The sequence below is a fragment of the Cebus imitator genome, unplaced genomic scaffold (genome assembly GCF_001604975.1).
Source record: "Cebus imitator isolate Cc_AM_T3 unplaced genomic scaffold, Cebus_imitator-1.0 Scaffold122, whole genome shotgun sequence".
Lineage (NCBI taxonomy): Eukaryota > Metazoa > Chordata > Mammalia > Primates > Cebidae > Cebus > Cebus imitator.
In genome coordinates this window covers 5,292,272-5,307,269 of record NW_016107437.1, presented here as the reverse complement: position 1 = coordinate 5,307,269, position 14,998 = coordinate 5,292,272, and the positions used below count along the sequence as shown (strand labels likewise).

Genomic DNA, 14,998 nt, shown 5'->3' with positions numbered 1-14,998 from the left:
ATACACACACAAAAAAAGAAAGCCAGTTCCTTTAACCAAGGTTATATGTTGAGAGACACTGACCCAGACACAATTATAATCATTCTCCTTTGTCTTGTCTTGTGACAGTTGTCACAGTTAGCAGAACTAACAGTCAAATCAAAGGAAAGTAGTAGTCAAGCGGTGGAACTTGATTCATACCCAACCTGTGAATTCACTGTTTTAATTAATCCCCTTTTGCATGTGGACTGATCTGACTGTGGGGAGTTTTCTGAATCTCACTGATATTAACGAAATCAGACAAGCAGCAAAAATGTCACATACGCTTTTTATACATTATGCTGAAGCTGAATTTCAACAGAAAACTTAAACTCGTGTTTGAAGCCTGGATTGTCTATTTTAACTGTCTCCTTGACTCTGGGTGTCTCCCTTTACTTATTTCCTCTCCTATCCCTAAATTAACTGTTGGAGAGCAGCCAGGCATGATGGCTCACACCTATAAACCCACTGCTCTGGGAAAATGAGGCAGGAGGATGGGGGGCCCAGGAGTTTGCGACCAGCCTGGGCAATATAATGAGACCTTGTCTTTACAAAAAAAATTTAAAATATTAGTTGCATGGGCCTGTAGTCCCAGCTACTCAGGAGGCTGAATCGGGAGGATTATATAAGCACAGGATTTTGACATCAATGAGCTATGATTGCATCACTGCACTCCAGCCTGGGGGACACAGCAAGATCTTGTCTCAAGAAAAAAAAAAGAAAAAGTATTGGAGAAGTTTTTAATCTGCAGCATCCTTAGTCTTCAAATTTGATACCTTTATTACCACTGTCATGTTTTATGTGCTCAACAAATGTTAAAATAATAAATGTCAGCATGATTTCTAGAGATCATACTCGACAGGATTTAGAGGGTTGGGGGAGTTCCCCTGTTGTATTCCTGTCCTTTGTATCTGTCTCTTCTGGATTTTTTTAGTTTATTACTTCTTAGGGACAAGCTTTTTGTTTTTCCCTTCTTTATCAGCATAATCTGAAAAATATATTAAAATAACTAATAATAGACTGCTTTAATAGATTAGTCCTTTTATAGCTTTCATCGTTTTAAGTGAAAACTTTCTATAAGTTATTTAGGGTTTTGAATTTATAATACTGTAATTAAAATGGGGATTTTTTCCCCTCCCATTGACAGTAAAGCTGTCACTGCCACAAGATTTGAGCTAAAAAGAAAAAAATTATAGATTTTGTACTTCTTTGTTAGCGCTGCCAAAAAAAAAAAGAGAGAGAAAGAGAAGCAGAGAGACAGAGAGGAAGAGACATCTTGACAACTTTTAATAGAATCAGAGAACTTGAGTGAATCGGGCTTTCTTCTGGAGCACCATTCATGGAGCACGACCCCTGACGGTGCCAGGTGGAAACTTAATGGATCCTTTCCACCTGGTTTGTTTTCAGTGTTTAATCCTATTAGTATCAGCAGGATGTAGGTCAGAATATCAAGTGCGGAACCTGTGGAATCCACCAATTTGGCTTGCTCATTTACTTTAATAAGGTCCTGTAATGAGTGAGAGTACAAAGTTCAAACCCTGTTAAGGGTCTGCATTTAACTCTCAGAGGTATTTAGAGTGTGCCAGGAGCCTCGAGGGCCTGGTTCGGGTGGTGGTGGGAACTGTATTAGAGTGCTAGACATGGCGTGAAAGTGTGTCCAAACCTAAACAGTGCTGAGGAGTTGGGTCTGAGCTCTGGTACTCAGAAGGGCTTCTCAGCAGGTACTCAGCACATCCTCAGGTGCACTGGCAATGAGGGCGTGAAAGGTATAAAATACAAGGGTATTTTCTGTTCTCCAAGGAGGAAGTAGCAAAAATTAGGATGCTGGAATATTCTGTGTTGTAGCAATCCCAGAACAATTGGTGCTCAACAAATACCACACAAAACGAATGTTTAAAAATTTAATCTTGCCGGGCGCAGTGGCTCACGCCTGCAGTCCCAGCACTTTGGGAGGCCAAGGCGTGCGGATCACCTGAGATAGGGAGTTCACAATCAGCCTGGCCAACATGGTGAAACCCCGTCTCTACTAAAATACAAAAATTAGCCAGGCAGGCATGGTGGTGCATGCCTGTAATCCCAGCCACTCAGAGGCTGAGCCTGGAGAATCGCTTGAACCCATCAGGCGGAGGTTGCTCTGAGCCAAGATCATGTTGTGCCATTGCACTCTAGCCTGGGCAACAAGAGCAAAATTCGGTCTCAAAAAAAAAATTAATCTCTGTATCTGTTCTTTTTCTTTCAATTTTTTTCTTGACCCAAGCACATGAACTTGTAGTATACATTTTGATATCGAAGATACATTAAAAATTAAGTACTAGACCCAGTCCCAGATAACAAAATAACATAAATAGCAGAATAAATAACTCTTCATTAGGTTTATACTATGAGACAGTGTGCTAGGAACATCTTTTATTGTCTTATCTAGACCCTTGAAACATGCAGTAAGGCATAGATCCTATTTCCCTATTGTACAGAGAAACTGAGGCTCAGAGTTGCAGACTTAAAGTATCTAACTGGCATGTGGGAGGCTGGGGAAACGCATCCAAACTTAAGAGGAAATGAAGGATCCTTTACGAAGGTGTTTCTTGTAGCTGTTCTAGGTCAGAAACAATTACCAATCTAGACTTCATAGAAATCCAAGTGGGATAGAAATCCAGGCTCACGCCTGTAATCCCAGCACCTTGGGTCAGGAGTTCGAGACCAACCTGGCCAACATGGTAAAACGTGTCTCTACTAAAAATACAAAAATTAGCCGGGAATGGTGGTGCCCCCAGCTACTCAGAAGGCTGAGACAGGAGAATCGCTTGAGCCCAGGAGGCAGAGGTTGCAGTGAGCTGAGATTGCACCCTGCACTGCAGCCTGGGCAACAAGAGCAAGACTCCATCTCAAAAGAAAAGAAAAGAAAAATCCAAGTGACCACTCTCCTACTCTCCTTCAGGGCTTCTAGTTTATGTATATATTATGTACTCAGCAATTCTTTTTCTGCTAAGTGTGGTTGTTTGGATCCTGTTTTCAGGAGGTAAATGAATGTGTAAGTCCCCTCCTTTTCTGTTTATATGACGATGTTGATTGGCAGTGCCAGCCACTTTCCATCTGAGCGGTTCTAGGTACGTACTCAGTTGGTGTGCAAAGGAAAACTATTCTGCATGCCATTAATGCTGGAATAAAGTGTCTTTAGGAAATGTGGCTGTTTTCCCAGGTCATGTTTAATTGAAGGATTTCTGTAACCTACTTGCTCTTGTTGATGTATTCCTGGGGCCTGGAGAAACCCAGTTCACCCCCTCACTTCCCTGAAAAATCTTGGGGCCGCATGGACAGTCTGATGCTGCCCAGGCTGACCATTCTGAAAATGCTGAGGCTGGTCCCTAGCAGCAGCTTCCATCAGCCCCTTAGTCAGACTGTGTTTACAGAAGTGTGCCCAAAGTAGATACATTGACTACTCATGGTTATTTTTTGTCCTGTAAATAGAGACATTGTTCAAAGCCTTTTTTCCCCTAATATTTAAAACAACACGTTAGATCTTTTAAGTGTTTGTTTGCCAAAGAACTGTGAGTTTTATTGGAGTTTGTTTAAAACTCGGACTAACCTACCGTACTTGTCAAGCTTAAACCCTGAGGGTTACCGTATAAAAATTTAGAACCTACCTAGAGCCCCAGTCTCCTAATGCTGTTACAGGTCTCATTAAAGTTAAAAACAAGATCTATAGCTGCTGCTGTCAGTCACCTGAGAGACCAGGCTGAGGCAGCTCAGCGACCTCCCAAGGAGCCTTTTAATTACTATGTTCAAGTGTGGTTTGCAGTGAACGTGGCGAAGGAGGTGTGTGCTGCTGTGCAGTGAGGCAGAGGCAGGGCGCTCCACGAGCATTTGGGCCGTCCTTTTCCTCCTGGCAACTCCAGAGTGTCATCAGCCTTGCGGGGAGGGGGCTCACCTTAGTGTGGGAAACCAGCCCCAGGGCATACCCCCTTGAGCATTTCCTAGTTAGAAACTTGTGTGGGGCTTCCCAAAGGACCCTTCTGTATACAGATTTCCACTCCGTGGAAGATGATATAATAGGAAGCTTCCAGTTTCCTGTGCAGTTCCTTAGATTCTGTTTGGGATTCACCTGGAAAAAGCAATGTCTACCCTTTGAGTTTCTCCATTTCAACTCCAGTTAGGTAAAGGGGTAGCAAAGCAGGAACATTCACCTTTTGTGTTACCCACCTTTTAATTTTTTGTTGTTTTGATTAATAAAAATAATGTACTCAGTATGAGAATTTGGAAAATGCAGAAAAATAGGAGAAAATTAAGCCTCCCAGCCCGCCACTTGATGCCGTAGTAACAAGCATTTTTGCTCTGCGCAGTCGACCTCGTAACCTGTGTGCAACTTGTATCCTGCGTTTTCCCACTGTAGAAACTCTTGGTCAAATAGTCTTAACTAGAAGCATAGTATTTCCTATTAAAATTTTTTTGTTTTTTTTTTTAAAAAACATTGTTCTTAGTATCTCTTGCCAGGTCAGCTTCAAAAAGATATAATTTGCACCCAATAAAAGTCATCATTTTCAGGTATACAATTTGATGAGTTTTGACATCTGTGTACAGTCATATAACCACCACTATGATCAAGATACAGAACTCCATCACTCCAGAAATTTCCCTCATGCCCCTTTGGAGTCGATCCTCCCCCCAAACCCCAGAAAGATCCCAGCAGCCAGTGATCTTCTTTCTGTCCCTGCAATTTTGCCTTTTCCAGAATGTAATATTCCTGGAATCGTGTGCTAGTTAGTTAGCCTTTTGAGTCTTTCATTTAATTCTTTCATTTAGCAGATGCGTTTGAGATCTGTGGTGTTGCATGTATCCTCAGTTCACTCCTTTTTACTGCTGAGTAGTATTCCACTGTATGCGGCTATCACTATTTAGGTTGTTGCCAGTTTTTGGCAACCAGGAATCAAGCTGCTATGAATGTTGTGTTCAGGTCTTTGTATGAATTAACTTTTCATTTCCTTTGGGTAAATATCTAGGAGTAGAATTGCTGGGTCATATGGTAACTGTATATTTAACTTTATAAGAAACTGATGCACTCGTTTCCAAAGTCGGTTTACCATTTTGGATTTCCCCCAGCAGGATACAGGATTTCCGCTCACTCTGCACCTTCACCAGTACTTGGTATTATATGCACACCCCTTTTGCCTGTTTGTTCAGCATTTCTAATGGGCATGTAGTGGTATCTCATTGTGGCTTTGGTTTTTATTTCCCTAATGGCTAATAAGGTTCTTTTCATGTGATGATTTGCCACCTGGATTTCTTATTTGGTGAAATTCCTTCTCAGAGCTTTTTTCCCTTTTTTCATAGGGTTTATTTTCTGACTGCATTTTTAGAGTTCTTTATAGATTTTGGATACACGTTCTTTTAAGTGTTTTACAAATACATTCTTCTAGATTGGCTTTCCATTCTTTTAAGTGTCTTTTTTGAAGAGTGGAAGGTTTAAATTTTGATGCAGTCTAGTTTATCAGGTTTTTCCCCTTGGATTATGCCTTTAATGTCATTCTAAGAAATTTTTGCATAACTCTCAGTTGGAAATGATTTCTCCTATGATTTCTTCCAGAAGTTTTATAGTTTTAGGTTTTACAATTAAATGTGTAATTCAAGTTAATCTTAGATTAAGGTCCACTGTGGCAGGAGGCAGATGTTCTTAAGTATCTGTTCCCTCCCTCCCTTCCAGTTTCCCTCTGTCACCCACCCAGGCTGGAATTCAGTGGCACAATCTCAGCTCGTTGCAGCCTTGATATCCTGGCCTCAAGTGATCCTCCCACCTCAGTCTCCTGGGTAGCTGGGACCATAGGTGCGTGCCACCACACCTGGCTAATTTTTAAATTTTTTGTAGAGGTGGGGTCTCCATGTGTCACCCAGGCTGTAGTACAGTGGTGCGATCTTGGCTCACTGCAACCTCCGCCTCCCAGGTTGAAGTGATTCTCCTGCCTCGGCTTCCTGAGTAGCTGAGATTACAGGTGCCCACCACCACACCCAACTAATTTTTGCATTTTTAGTAAAGACGAGGTTTCTACATGTTGGTCAGGCTGATCTCAAACTCCTGACCTCATGATCCGCCTACCTCAGCCTACCAAAGTTCTGGGATTACAGGCATGAGCCACTGTGCCTGGCCTAGCTGCTGCTTTTTAAAAACCATGGCTTCTTCCCCACCAGTTTTTAGACTGGCCCTTTGTTGGTCTACAGCTCTCCCTTTCTGGAGGTGGTGAAAAAAGCACTGTTAGTGGCCTTCATTTCCCCTCTGGTCCGGGTCTCCTGTAGATGACTCCTACAGTTCTGGCCCCTCTGTCCACATCAGTGTTGCTCAGCAGCTGCACAGGTAGGCCCTGAAAAGTAGCATCTTCTTGACTGTAGACTGTTGGCTTCCTGGGGACAGCCTTGTGCCAAGTTGGGTCAGCTTACTGATAAGGGGAAAAGACCTAGCATTCATTAAAAACTTACCCAGAAACTTTGCGGTATCACAGAAGTCCTATACAGCGTAAACTAGTACTAGGTCCATCTTTTAGATGAGGCAGTGAGACCTGTTCAAGGTCATCCAGCTAGTAAAATGGTCCACCCTGACTTGCCTCCCTCCTGAACTTTTGCTTATCCCATTATTTCCTGTTAGCGTTTCATGAAGCCACTTTCTGTGTGTTTGATGGCTCGTTGTGCACTCACACACACCCCAGCTAATGGCAGGTGCATATTACAAGTATTGCAGTGCAGTTGCTTTTAGCAGTTTATCTTCCTTTTTCCTCTGAGCTGGATTTAATTCACTTCAGTTCCGCACACTGGGCATTGTAGCTTTTACCTTTAGAATGGCTAATTGGCTACCGCAATATTTCTTTCATATGTGGATTATAAAAGTGCCCTTTATGGATGTTTATTTTCATAAAATTAGGTGTTGTGTCAGGGCGTAACCGGGAAGGCCAGGCTAGTTGCAGGTGTTCATGGGCCCCTTGCAGTACTTCACTGAGCCCTGTGAGTCCTTTTCAGTGGATCATCTGCCCATCCTCACTCTGGGGAGTGGTCTCGCTGTCTTTAGTGGGGGTCCCAAGATGAGCCTGTTCACACCGATGAGACTCAGGGCAGAAAAATTCCTGTTACCCTTTCCTGATCTCATCCTAACTCCCTGGATCTTATCACAATAAAGGATCAAAAGTGGGAATTCTCATGTTAGCTGAAATTCTCTTCGTGCTTTTCTTGTCTTTAGACCTTGTTATCTTTAGGCATCCTTGTTATTGATGATAACCACTCTGAACTGAGTGTTATGATTCCCTAGTTTGTAAGACACTACATCCCCTTCATCTTTAAAAGTTATTTCCCATTGGAGGTATCATCAAAGACTTCTCTCCCTTTTTGAAATCTTGGTGTTAGCAGCTAGAAGAGAGACTGCCAGTTTTCCCTGCTAGCCCTACTTTAGGACATCATGCATGGCACCACTTGTGCAGCTGACACCTGGTCGGCTTTCCATTATGAACACACCCTTTCCTGACTTCCCTCACATTCGCTGAAGTCCAGATCCCAACTCAGTTGCTGGCCACAGCTTCTGCTATTGTAGAAAGTGGCGTGAATGAAGAAGAAGGGCTTCTAACCTTAGAGTGAAACTTTGTCACTGAAGAGATTTTTTCAATCCAAAAAGAGGACCCAGACAGCTTTGCTAAAGTTGGAAAAAGCTGCAACCTTCTTTTGCCCCTTCTGAGATCTTGGAACCCCCACTAGTTAGCTTCCCTCTGCCCTATAGCTGCCCACCTGAGATTTCTCACCTAGGCACAGCCACAGCACAGCACACAGAAACTCAGTTTCTGGGGACTTTGGCATGGATCTTGGTGCTTTGGGAGGATTCAAACACCATCTCAGCCGCTTGCTAACTCTTTGCATCTGGTCCTATTACTCCACTTCTCAGTCTGTTCTTGCATCTGTAAAACGAGGATAGTGATACCACATTGGTCGACTTTAATGAAGATTATATGAATTAAGTGCCCACTGTGGTGCCAAGAATCCAGCATGGTGCTCAGGGAAGGATACTTTGCATGGCTACAGTTTAACTCCTGTGAGATCAATAGATGGATGCAGGAGGCGGGGAGGTGCTTCCTCTGCCCCCCTGTGATGTTTCTGTGGTCTCACCTTCCCTTGCTGGGCACTGCTCTCCCTAGACAAGACCTGTCTTTGGACTCTTGCCAGCGTGGCTGTGCAGCCAGACCCCGCCCTGTCTGAAGCCATCTCTGCAGCCGTCACAGGCCTCTGTCTCTGCTGGTCATGTCACGTTCTCCTCAAGGTGCCATCCTGATGTTCACGTTGTTTCGTTCTTTCCCACCAGGAAGCATCTCCATGAACAGCCCTGCCACGCTCTTTGAAGTTCCTGACACGTGGTAACCAAGACCTGAGGGCAGCAAACCACTGGTGCTGTCGCCCTGAGCAAGAGCCGGCTGGCACATTTGGAAGCCATACTATATTTAACCTAATAAAATGTGGTATGGGAGGGGTTGGAAACCAAGCTGTCTCCTGGAAAAAACAAAAAACAGGTTTTATTTTTGTGGCTGTGGTTTTTTTTTTTGTTTGTTTTTTCCTTTTTAATCTAACTGCCTGTTGACGTTGACATTCATCATGGTTGTAGGCTGTCATGAATGTGTACGTGCTTAACCAGTGAATTCCGTGTTGCTCCTGTGAGGCCTTTCCTATTATGACCCAGTGTGCTTAAGAACCCACCTGATGGGGAATGTTGGCTGTGAAATCTGCAGAAAGAGCTGACGTCCTGACGTGATCATGAATTTGGGGGTGTCCTCCTGCCTGTGTGTCTTCTTGCGCTCAGATTTTGAGGCGGTTGCAGCCCTCGGTTAGTCCCCCAGTGGAGAAATGGGTTGTACCTCCCTGCTTCCCTCCATAGCTGCCTGAAAATACGACGCTCTCATGCTTGTCGTCCACTCACACCGACCCATGAGGGAGCTTGCCCTATGCCCTGGTCTTTGGGCATATTTATGTAGAGTTCCTTTCTCCCAAGACATGAGTTTCATGGGGGATGTACGAGTAAAAAGGTTAACTTCTGTTCTTACACGTGGCGCCGTGTTCACTTTCCAGAGTCTCTGTTCATTTGTTTGGGTGGTGGTCTGGGGGTACAGCGGTGTGTGTGCATGTGTGTGTGTGTGCTTGTGTGTGTGTGTGTGTGTGTGCTTGTGTGTGTGTGAAATCATGCAAATCTACAACATGTCCCAGTTCATTCTCTGTTGAAACAGATCACAGCAATGACAAACGCTCATGGAGCTGCTTTGCTACACCCGCTTTAGATAGATCATTGTTAGATATTTAACATTTTTGTATGGTGAAAATAAAAATGAAAAATGTATTTCCAAAAGATGACAATTAAAGACATTTTCATATGACTCTGGTTTTCTCCTCTCTAAGTGAAGGATGTTTTCACTCTCTAGTAATACATAAATTTCTCACCCCTGAAGAAATCTGCTAAGCCACTAAGGCTGATGTTGATGGATTTTTTTTTCTTTTTTTTTCTTACGTTTTACCCGATTCCTGTTCCTGCCGTGATGGGTCAGCTCCTCAGCGCTGAGCTGAGTCCTGGTGGTGAGTGGCCTCGCAGGAGGGCAGGAGAAATGAGGACCCTTAATGCTTACGCTGGAATCCCAGGGTGTTATGCAGATGCTGATTTGTAAGACAGTCTCCCCCATCAAGAGCCTCTTGGTGGGATGCGGTGGCTCACACCTATAATCCTCCCACTATGAGACCAAGACGGGAGGATCACTTGAGCCCAGTGTGGGCAATACAATGAGACTCTGTCTCTTAAAAAAAAAGACAAAAAAACTTTTTTTTTTACAGCATCTTAATGACTTCTCTTCCCCTTCCTGCTCCTCTCCCTTCCCCAGGAGTCTCGTAGCCACAAAGTGAGTAACCTAGGCTCAGCAGGAGGGACTGCTCACTCCTCCTAGGGCACTCAGTGCCCACAGCTCAGTGGAAAGTGGAGGTGGGATGGAGACAGGCAGTAAAGAACGGTATACGCAGGAGTGTTTGCAGGACGGCTGCTGGGCTGCTGAATCAGCAGCACTCACGCAGAAATGAGTGACCCTAATTTTTGAAAGAAAAAGAGGGGGCCCAGTGCAGTGGCTCAAGCTTAGAATCTCAACACATCGGGAGGCCAAGGCAGGAGGATCACATGAACCCAGGAGTTCAAGATGAGCCTGAGCAACATAGGGAGACCCCATCTCTACAAAAATTGGCTAGGCGTAGTGGCACACGCCTGTAATCCCAGCTGCTCAGGAGGCTAAAGTGGGAGGATTACTTGAGCCTGGGAGGTGGAGGCTGCAGCAAGCTGTGATCACACCACTGCACTCCGGCTGTGGCAACAGAGTGAAACCCTGTCTCTTAGATAATAAGTAAAAGAAAAAGAGGGAAAACCAGACGGTAGGTTGTACACATAGGAGAGAAGTGCGTAAGGCCTGATGAGCACACCCTGTGTGGTAAAGCAGAGCCTGTGGTGGGGCCGACAGACCTCTTGTGCCCTGCATGTGTCTTGCGTGGGAGATGGAAGCCTCTTGCCCTAAGATAACAAAATCTTAATTGTACCCTGAGACCAACTGAGGAATAAACATGGTGTTCCGGCTCAGAAAGCTTTACAAACGCAGGTTGTGCACCTGCCACTAGAGGTGCCTAGGGAGGAGAGATTTCTAGAAAGGGTGTGTGTTTCCAAGCTTCCTGGGACTGTTGGCATCCAGTTGCCACACTGCTTTCTTGGACATGTTTTATACCATCTGAGCCTCAGTTTCCTCCATCATAAAATCAGGAAAATAGGCCAGGCGCAGTGACACGCCTGTAATCCCAGCACTTTGGGAGGCCGAGGCAGGCAGATCACTTGAGGTCAGGAGCTGGAGACCAGCCTGGCCAACATGGTGAAACCCTGTATCTACTAAAAACCCAAAATTAGCTGGGCTTGGTGGCGCATGCCTGTGGTCCCAGGTACTTGGGAGTCTGAGGCAAGAGTATCTCTTGAACTCCGGAGGTATAGGTTGCAGTGAGCCAAGATTGTGCTTCTATACTGCAGCCTGGGCAACAGAGCAAGAATCTGTCTCAAAAATTAAAGCAGGAAAATAAACTACTTCACAGGGTAGTTGTGAGGGTTAAATTACATAAAATGCCTAGCATGCACAAGTACACAGTAAATTGCAGTTATATATAAAGATTATGCTTTTGATCTGAAACCTTTATTGCATTTGCCTCTCTCAATGGGAGCAGAGATAGTCACTGGAATTTGACTTAGAATTAAACACTCAGGGGAACTTTCATACAGGCCCACACCTTTATTTTCTCTGCTTCATCAAATGACTTAACAACAGGTGAGCTGCAGCTGACGCCTGCAATCTGCCACTTGGGAAGCAGAGGCAGGTGGGTCACTAGAGCCAGGAGTTCAGGACCAGCTTGGGCAACATGGCAAAACCCCGTGTCTACAGAAAATTTAAAAACTGGCCGGGTATGGTGGTGTTCGTCTTTTGTCCCAGCTACTGGGGAGGCTGAAGCAGGAGAAATGCTGGAGCCAAGGAGGTTGAAGCTGCAGTGAGTTGTGATTGCACCACTATGCTCCAGCCTGGGTAACAGAGAAAGATCGTGTCTCAAAAACAAAACAGGTGAGCTGGGCTAGCTCACTTCCCGCTTCACACACACATACCAGGATTTCTTGACATAACTTTTGGGCTTAAAAGCCTAGGATGGTAGTGCTGGCCTTTTGATACTGAGGCCCAGGGGCATATTATGACAACAAGGCGATGGTTTGGGGGGCTTCTTGAATATGGTAGCTAGATCTGGAGGAGGTGTCAGAGTGCGAACTTCTGTGTTTCCCTGCAGATCGTTCTGTTGTCCTTTGATTTTGGAGCTGGGCTGGAGACCAAGCACTATAGCTCTGTCCATTTCCATAGCTTTGTATTTGTCCAGTTTTCCCCCCCAGATTGTATCATGAAGATTTTCAGGCATACAAAGAAGCTGGTAGAACACCTATTGCCTCACCACCTAGGTCATAGTTACCATGTAGCTATACAGTCATGCCTTGCCGTCAACAATGGAGGGCCCAGAAGCTGATCTTAGAGCTGGGAAATTCCTATCACTTCCAGTGTATCTGTATTTTAACATAAGTGTTGTTACAAAGGGGTCAAATAGTTGAACAAAAATTTAGAAGTTTATTAAGTAAAGAAGTTTCAGTAAGCTAAGGTCATTTTATTTTTGAAAGGAACATTTTTTATACATTCAAGGTAACAGTGAGTCCCAGGCCTTCACATTCACTCTCTACTCACTCACCAGAACACCTTCCAGCACTGCAAGCTCCATTCATGGTAAGTGCCCTAACAGGTATACCATTTATATTTTTTAAACTGTATTTTTACTATAGTTTTTCTGTGTTTAGATAAAAAAAAAATACCATTGTGTTGCAGTTGCCAACAGTACTCCGTACAGTAATCTGTTGTAAAGATTTGTAGACCAGGAGCAAAGAACACTCTATGATGTTCATACAATGAAAACATTGCAGGCTGGGCATGGTGGCTCACACCTGTAATCCCAGTGTTTTGGGAGGCCAAGGCAGGAGGACTGCTTGAACTCAGGAGTTCGAGTCTTCAGTGAGCTATGACTATGTCCAGCCTGCGGGACAGAGCAGGATTCTGTCTTTAAAAATAAAATAAAAATCCTTGTGTTTGTGTTGGGAATATTAAATTTTTTAAAAATCACCTAATGATGCGTTTCTCAGAATGTATGCCCGTCATTAAATGACACATGACGATATTCGCTTTATTATATATTCTTCCATTTATCAATTTATCTTTTCTTTTTTTCTTCCTTTTTTTGTGTGTGTGTTTTGTTTAGAGACAGTCTCACTCTTGCCCAGGCTGGAGTGCAGTGGCGCGATCATAGCTCACTGTAGCCTCGAACTCCTTGTCTCAAGCAATCCTCCCACCTCGGCCTCCCAAAGTGCTGGAATGACAGGTGTGAGCCACAGCACCCAGCCTACACAATGTTTTTGAGATTCATCCATGCTGCGTATGTATCAGAATTTCCTTCCTCTTTATTTCCGAGAATGGCCCTACCACTGCTTATTTATTCAATTGACGAACACCTGCACTATTTCCAGGTTGGGGCTATTATGAATAAAGCTGCTGTGAACAGTCTTGTACAAGTCTTTGAGAACAAAATCTTTAATTTGGGGGAGTAAATGCCAAGGAGTGGAACTGTTGGGTCATGGGATACGTGGTCTATTTAGAAATTGCCAGATCTTTTTCCAAAGTGATCACATCATTTGTACTGTCACCAACAATGTATAAGAGTTCTAGTATCACTCTTCCTTAGCAGCATTTGGTGGTATCAGCCTTTAATTGAGCTATTTTGATGGGTTTATAGTATATCTCGTTGCAGTTTTCATTGTCGTTTATCTGATGACTCATAATGATGTACCTACTGGCCAGAGATATATCTTCCTTTGTGAGTTATCTGTTCAATTATCTTGCCCTTATTTTATCAGGTCATTGGTCTCTTTATTAAGTTGTATAGGTTGGCCTGGCATGGTGGCTTGTGCTGTAATCCCAGCACTTTGGGAGGCAGAAGTGGGTGGATCATTTGAGGTCAGGAGTGATCAACTGATTCGCCAGGTTCACCGTCACCTGGCCAACATGGTGAAACACTGTCTGTACTAAAAATACAAAAGTTAGCTGGGTGTGTTGGTAGGCGCCTTTGCCTGTAATCCCAGCTATTTGGGAGGCTGAGGCAGGAGAATCACTTGAACCTGAGAGGCGGAGGTTGCAGTGAGCTGAGATCGTGCCACTGCACTCCAGCCTGGGTGACAGAGCAAGACTCCATCTCAAAAAAAAAAAAGGTATAGAAGTTGAATACATATTCTGGACATCAGTCCTTTGTCAGATAGTTGTTTTGCAAATATTTAGTCCCAGTGTGTGGCTTCCTTATTTTCTTAACAGTATCTTTTGCTGGGCAGAAGTTTTTAATTACAATGAAGTCTATTTTATAGATTTGTTTTCTATGTCCTGCCTAAGAAATTCCCCAGTTATATTCATCCATGTTTTCTCCGAGCTTCCTAATTTTAGCATTTATGTTTAAATCTCTGATCCATCTTGAATTAACCTTTTTTTTTTTTTGAGACGAAGTCTCGCTCTGTCACCAGGTTGGAGTGCAGTGGCGTGATCTTGGCTCAGTACAACCTCTGCCTCCGGGTTTAAGCAATTCTCCTGCCTCAGCCTCCCGAGTAGCTGGGATTACAGGCACCTGCCACCACGCCCGGCTAATTTTTGTATTTTTAGTAGAGATGGGGTTTTATCATGTTGGCCAGGATGGGCTTGATCTCTTAACCTTGTGATCTGCCCTCCTTGGCCCCCCAAAGTGTTGGGATTACAGGTGTGAGCCACCGCGCCCGGCCTTGAATTAACTTTTTATGGATGCTATGACTAGAATTGAGATTCTTTCATTCCATATGGATGTCTAGTTATTCCAGCACCATCTGTGGAGAAGACCTTTCTCTTTAATTGTTTTGGTGCTTTGGTCAAACTTCTGTTTACCTAATTATAAAGATGGATCTTGAGGGAGTGTGTGTGTTTCATTTTATTTGTTTTCAATGACAGATAATAATTGCACATGCTCATGGAGTATGTAGTAATGTTTTTTTCTTTTCTTTTTTTGATGGGGGGACAGTCTTGCTCTGTTGCCCAGGCTGGAGTGCAGTGCCCCATCTTAGCTCACTGCAACATCCTTCTCCCAGGTTCAAGAAATTCTCCTGCCTCAGCCTCCTGAGTAGCTGAGATTACAGGCATGCACCACTATACCCAGCTAGTTTTTTGTATTTTTATTAGAGAAGAGTTTCACCATATTGGCCAGGCTGGTCTCAAATTCCTGGGTTCAAGTGATCTGCCTGCCTCAGCCTCCCAGAGTGCTGGGATTACAGGCATGAACCACCATGCCCAGACTTGTTTTTTTTCTTTTTTTTTTTTTT

The 14,998-nt window shown here is 44.0% G+C and overlaps 1 protein-coding gene across 1 annotated transcript in view; it reads left to right on the top strand.

Annotated features, from left to right (window-relative positions):
* The window catches only part of PARN (poly(A)-specific ribonuclease), a 200,313-nt gene extending 190,918 nt beyond the window's left edge, over positions 1-9,395 (top strand). Inside the window, exon 24 of the mRNA XM_017540011.2 lies at positions 8,339-9,395. Coding sequence (XP_017395500.1) covers positions 8,339-8,394 — 56 coding nt within the window. The 3' untranslated portion in view covers positions 8,395-9,395. The remainder of the gene's footprint in view (positions 1-8,338) is intronic.
* The last annotated feature ends 5,603 nt before the right edge of the window (positions 9,396-14,998 follow it).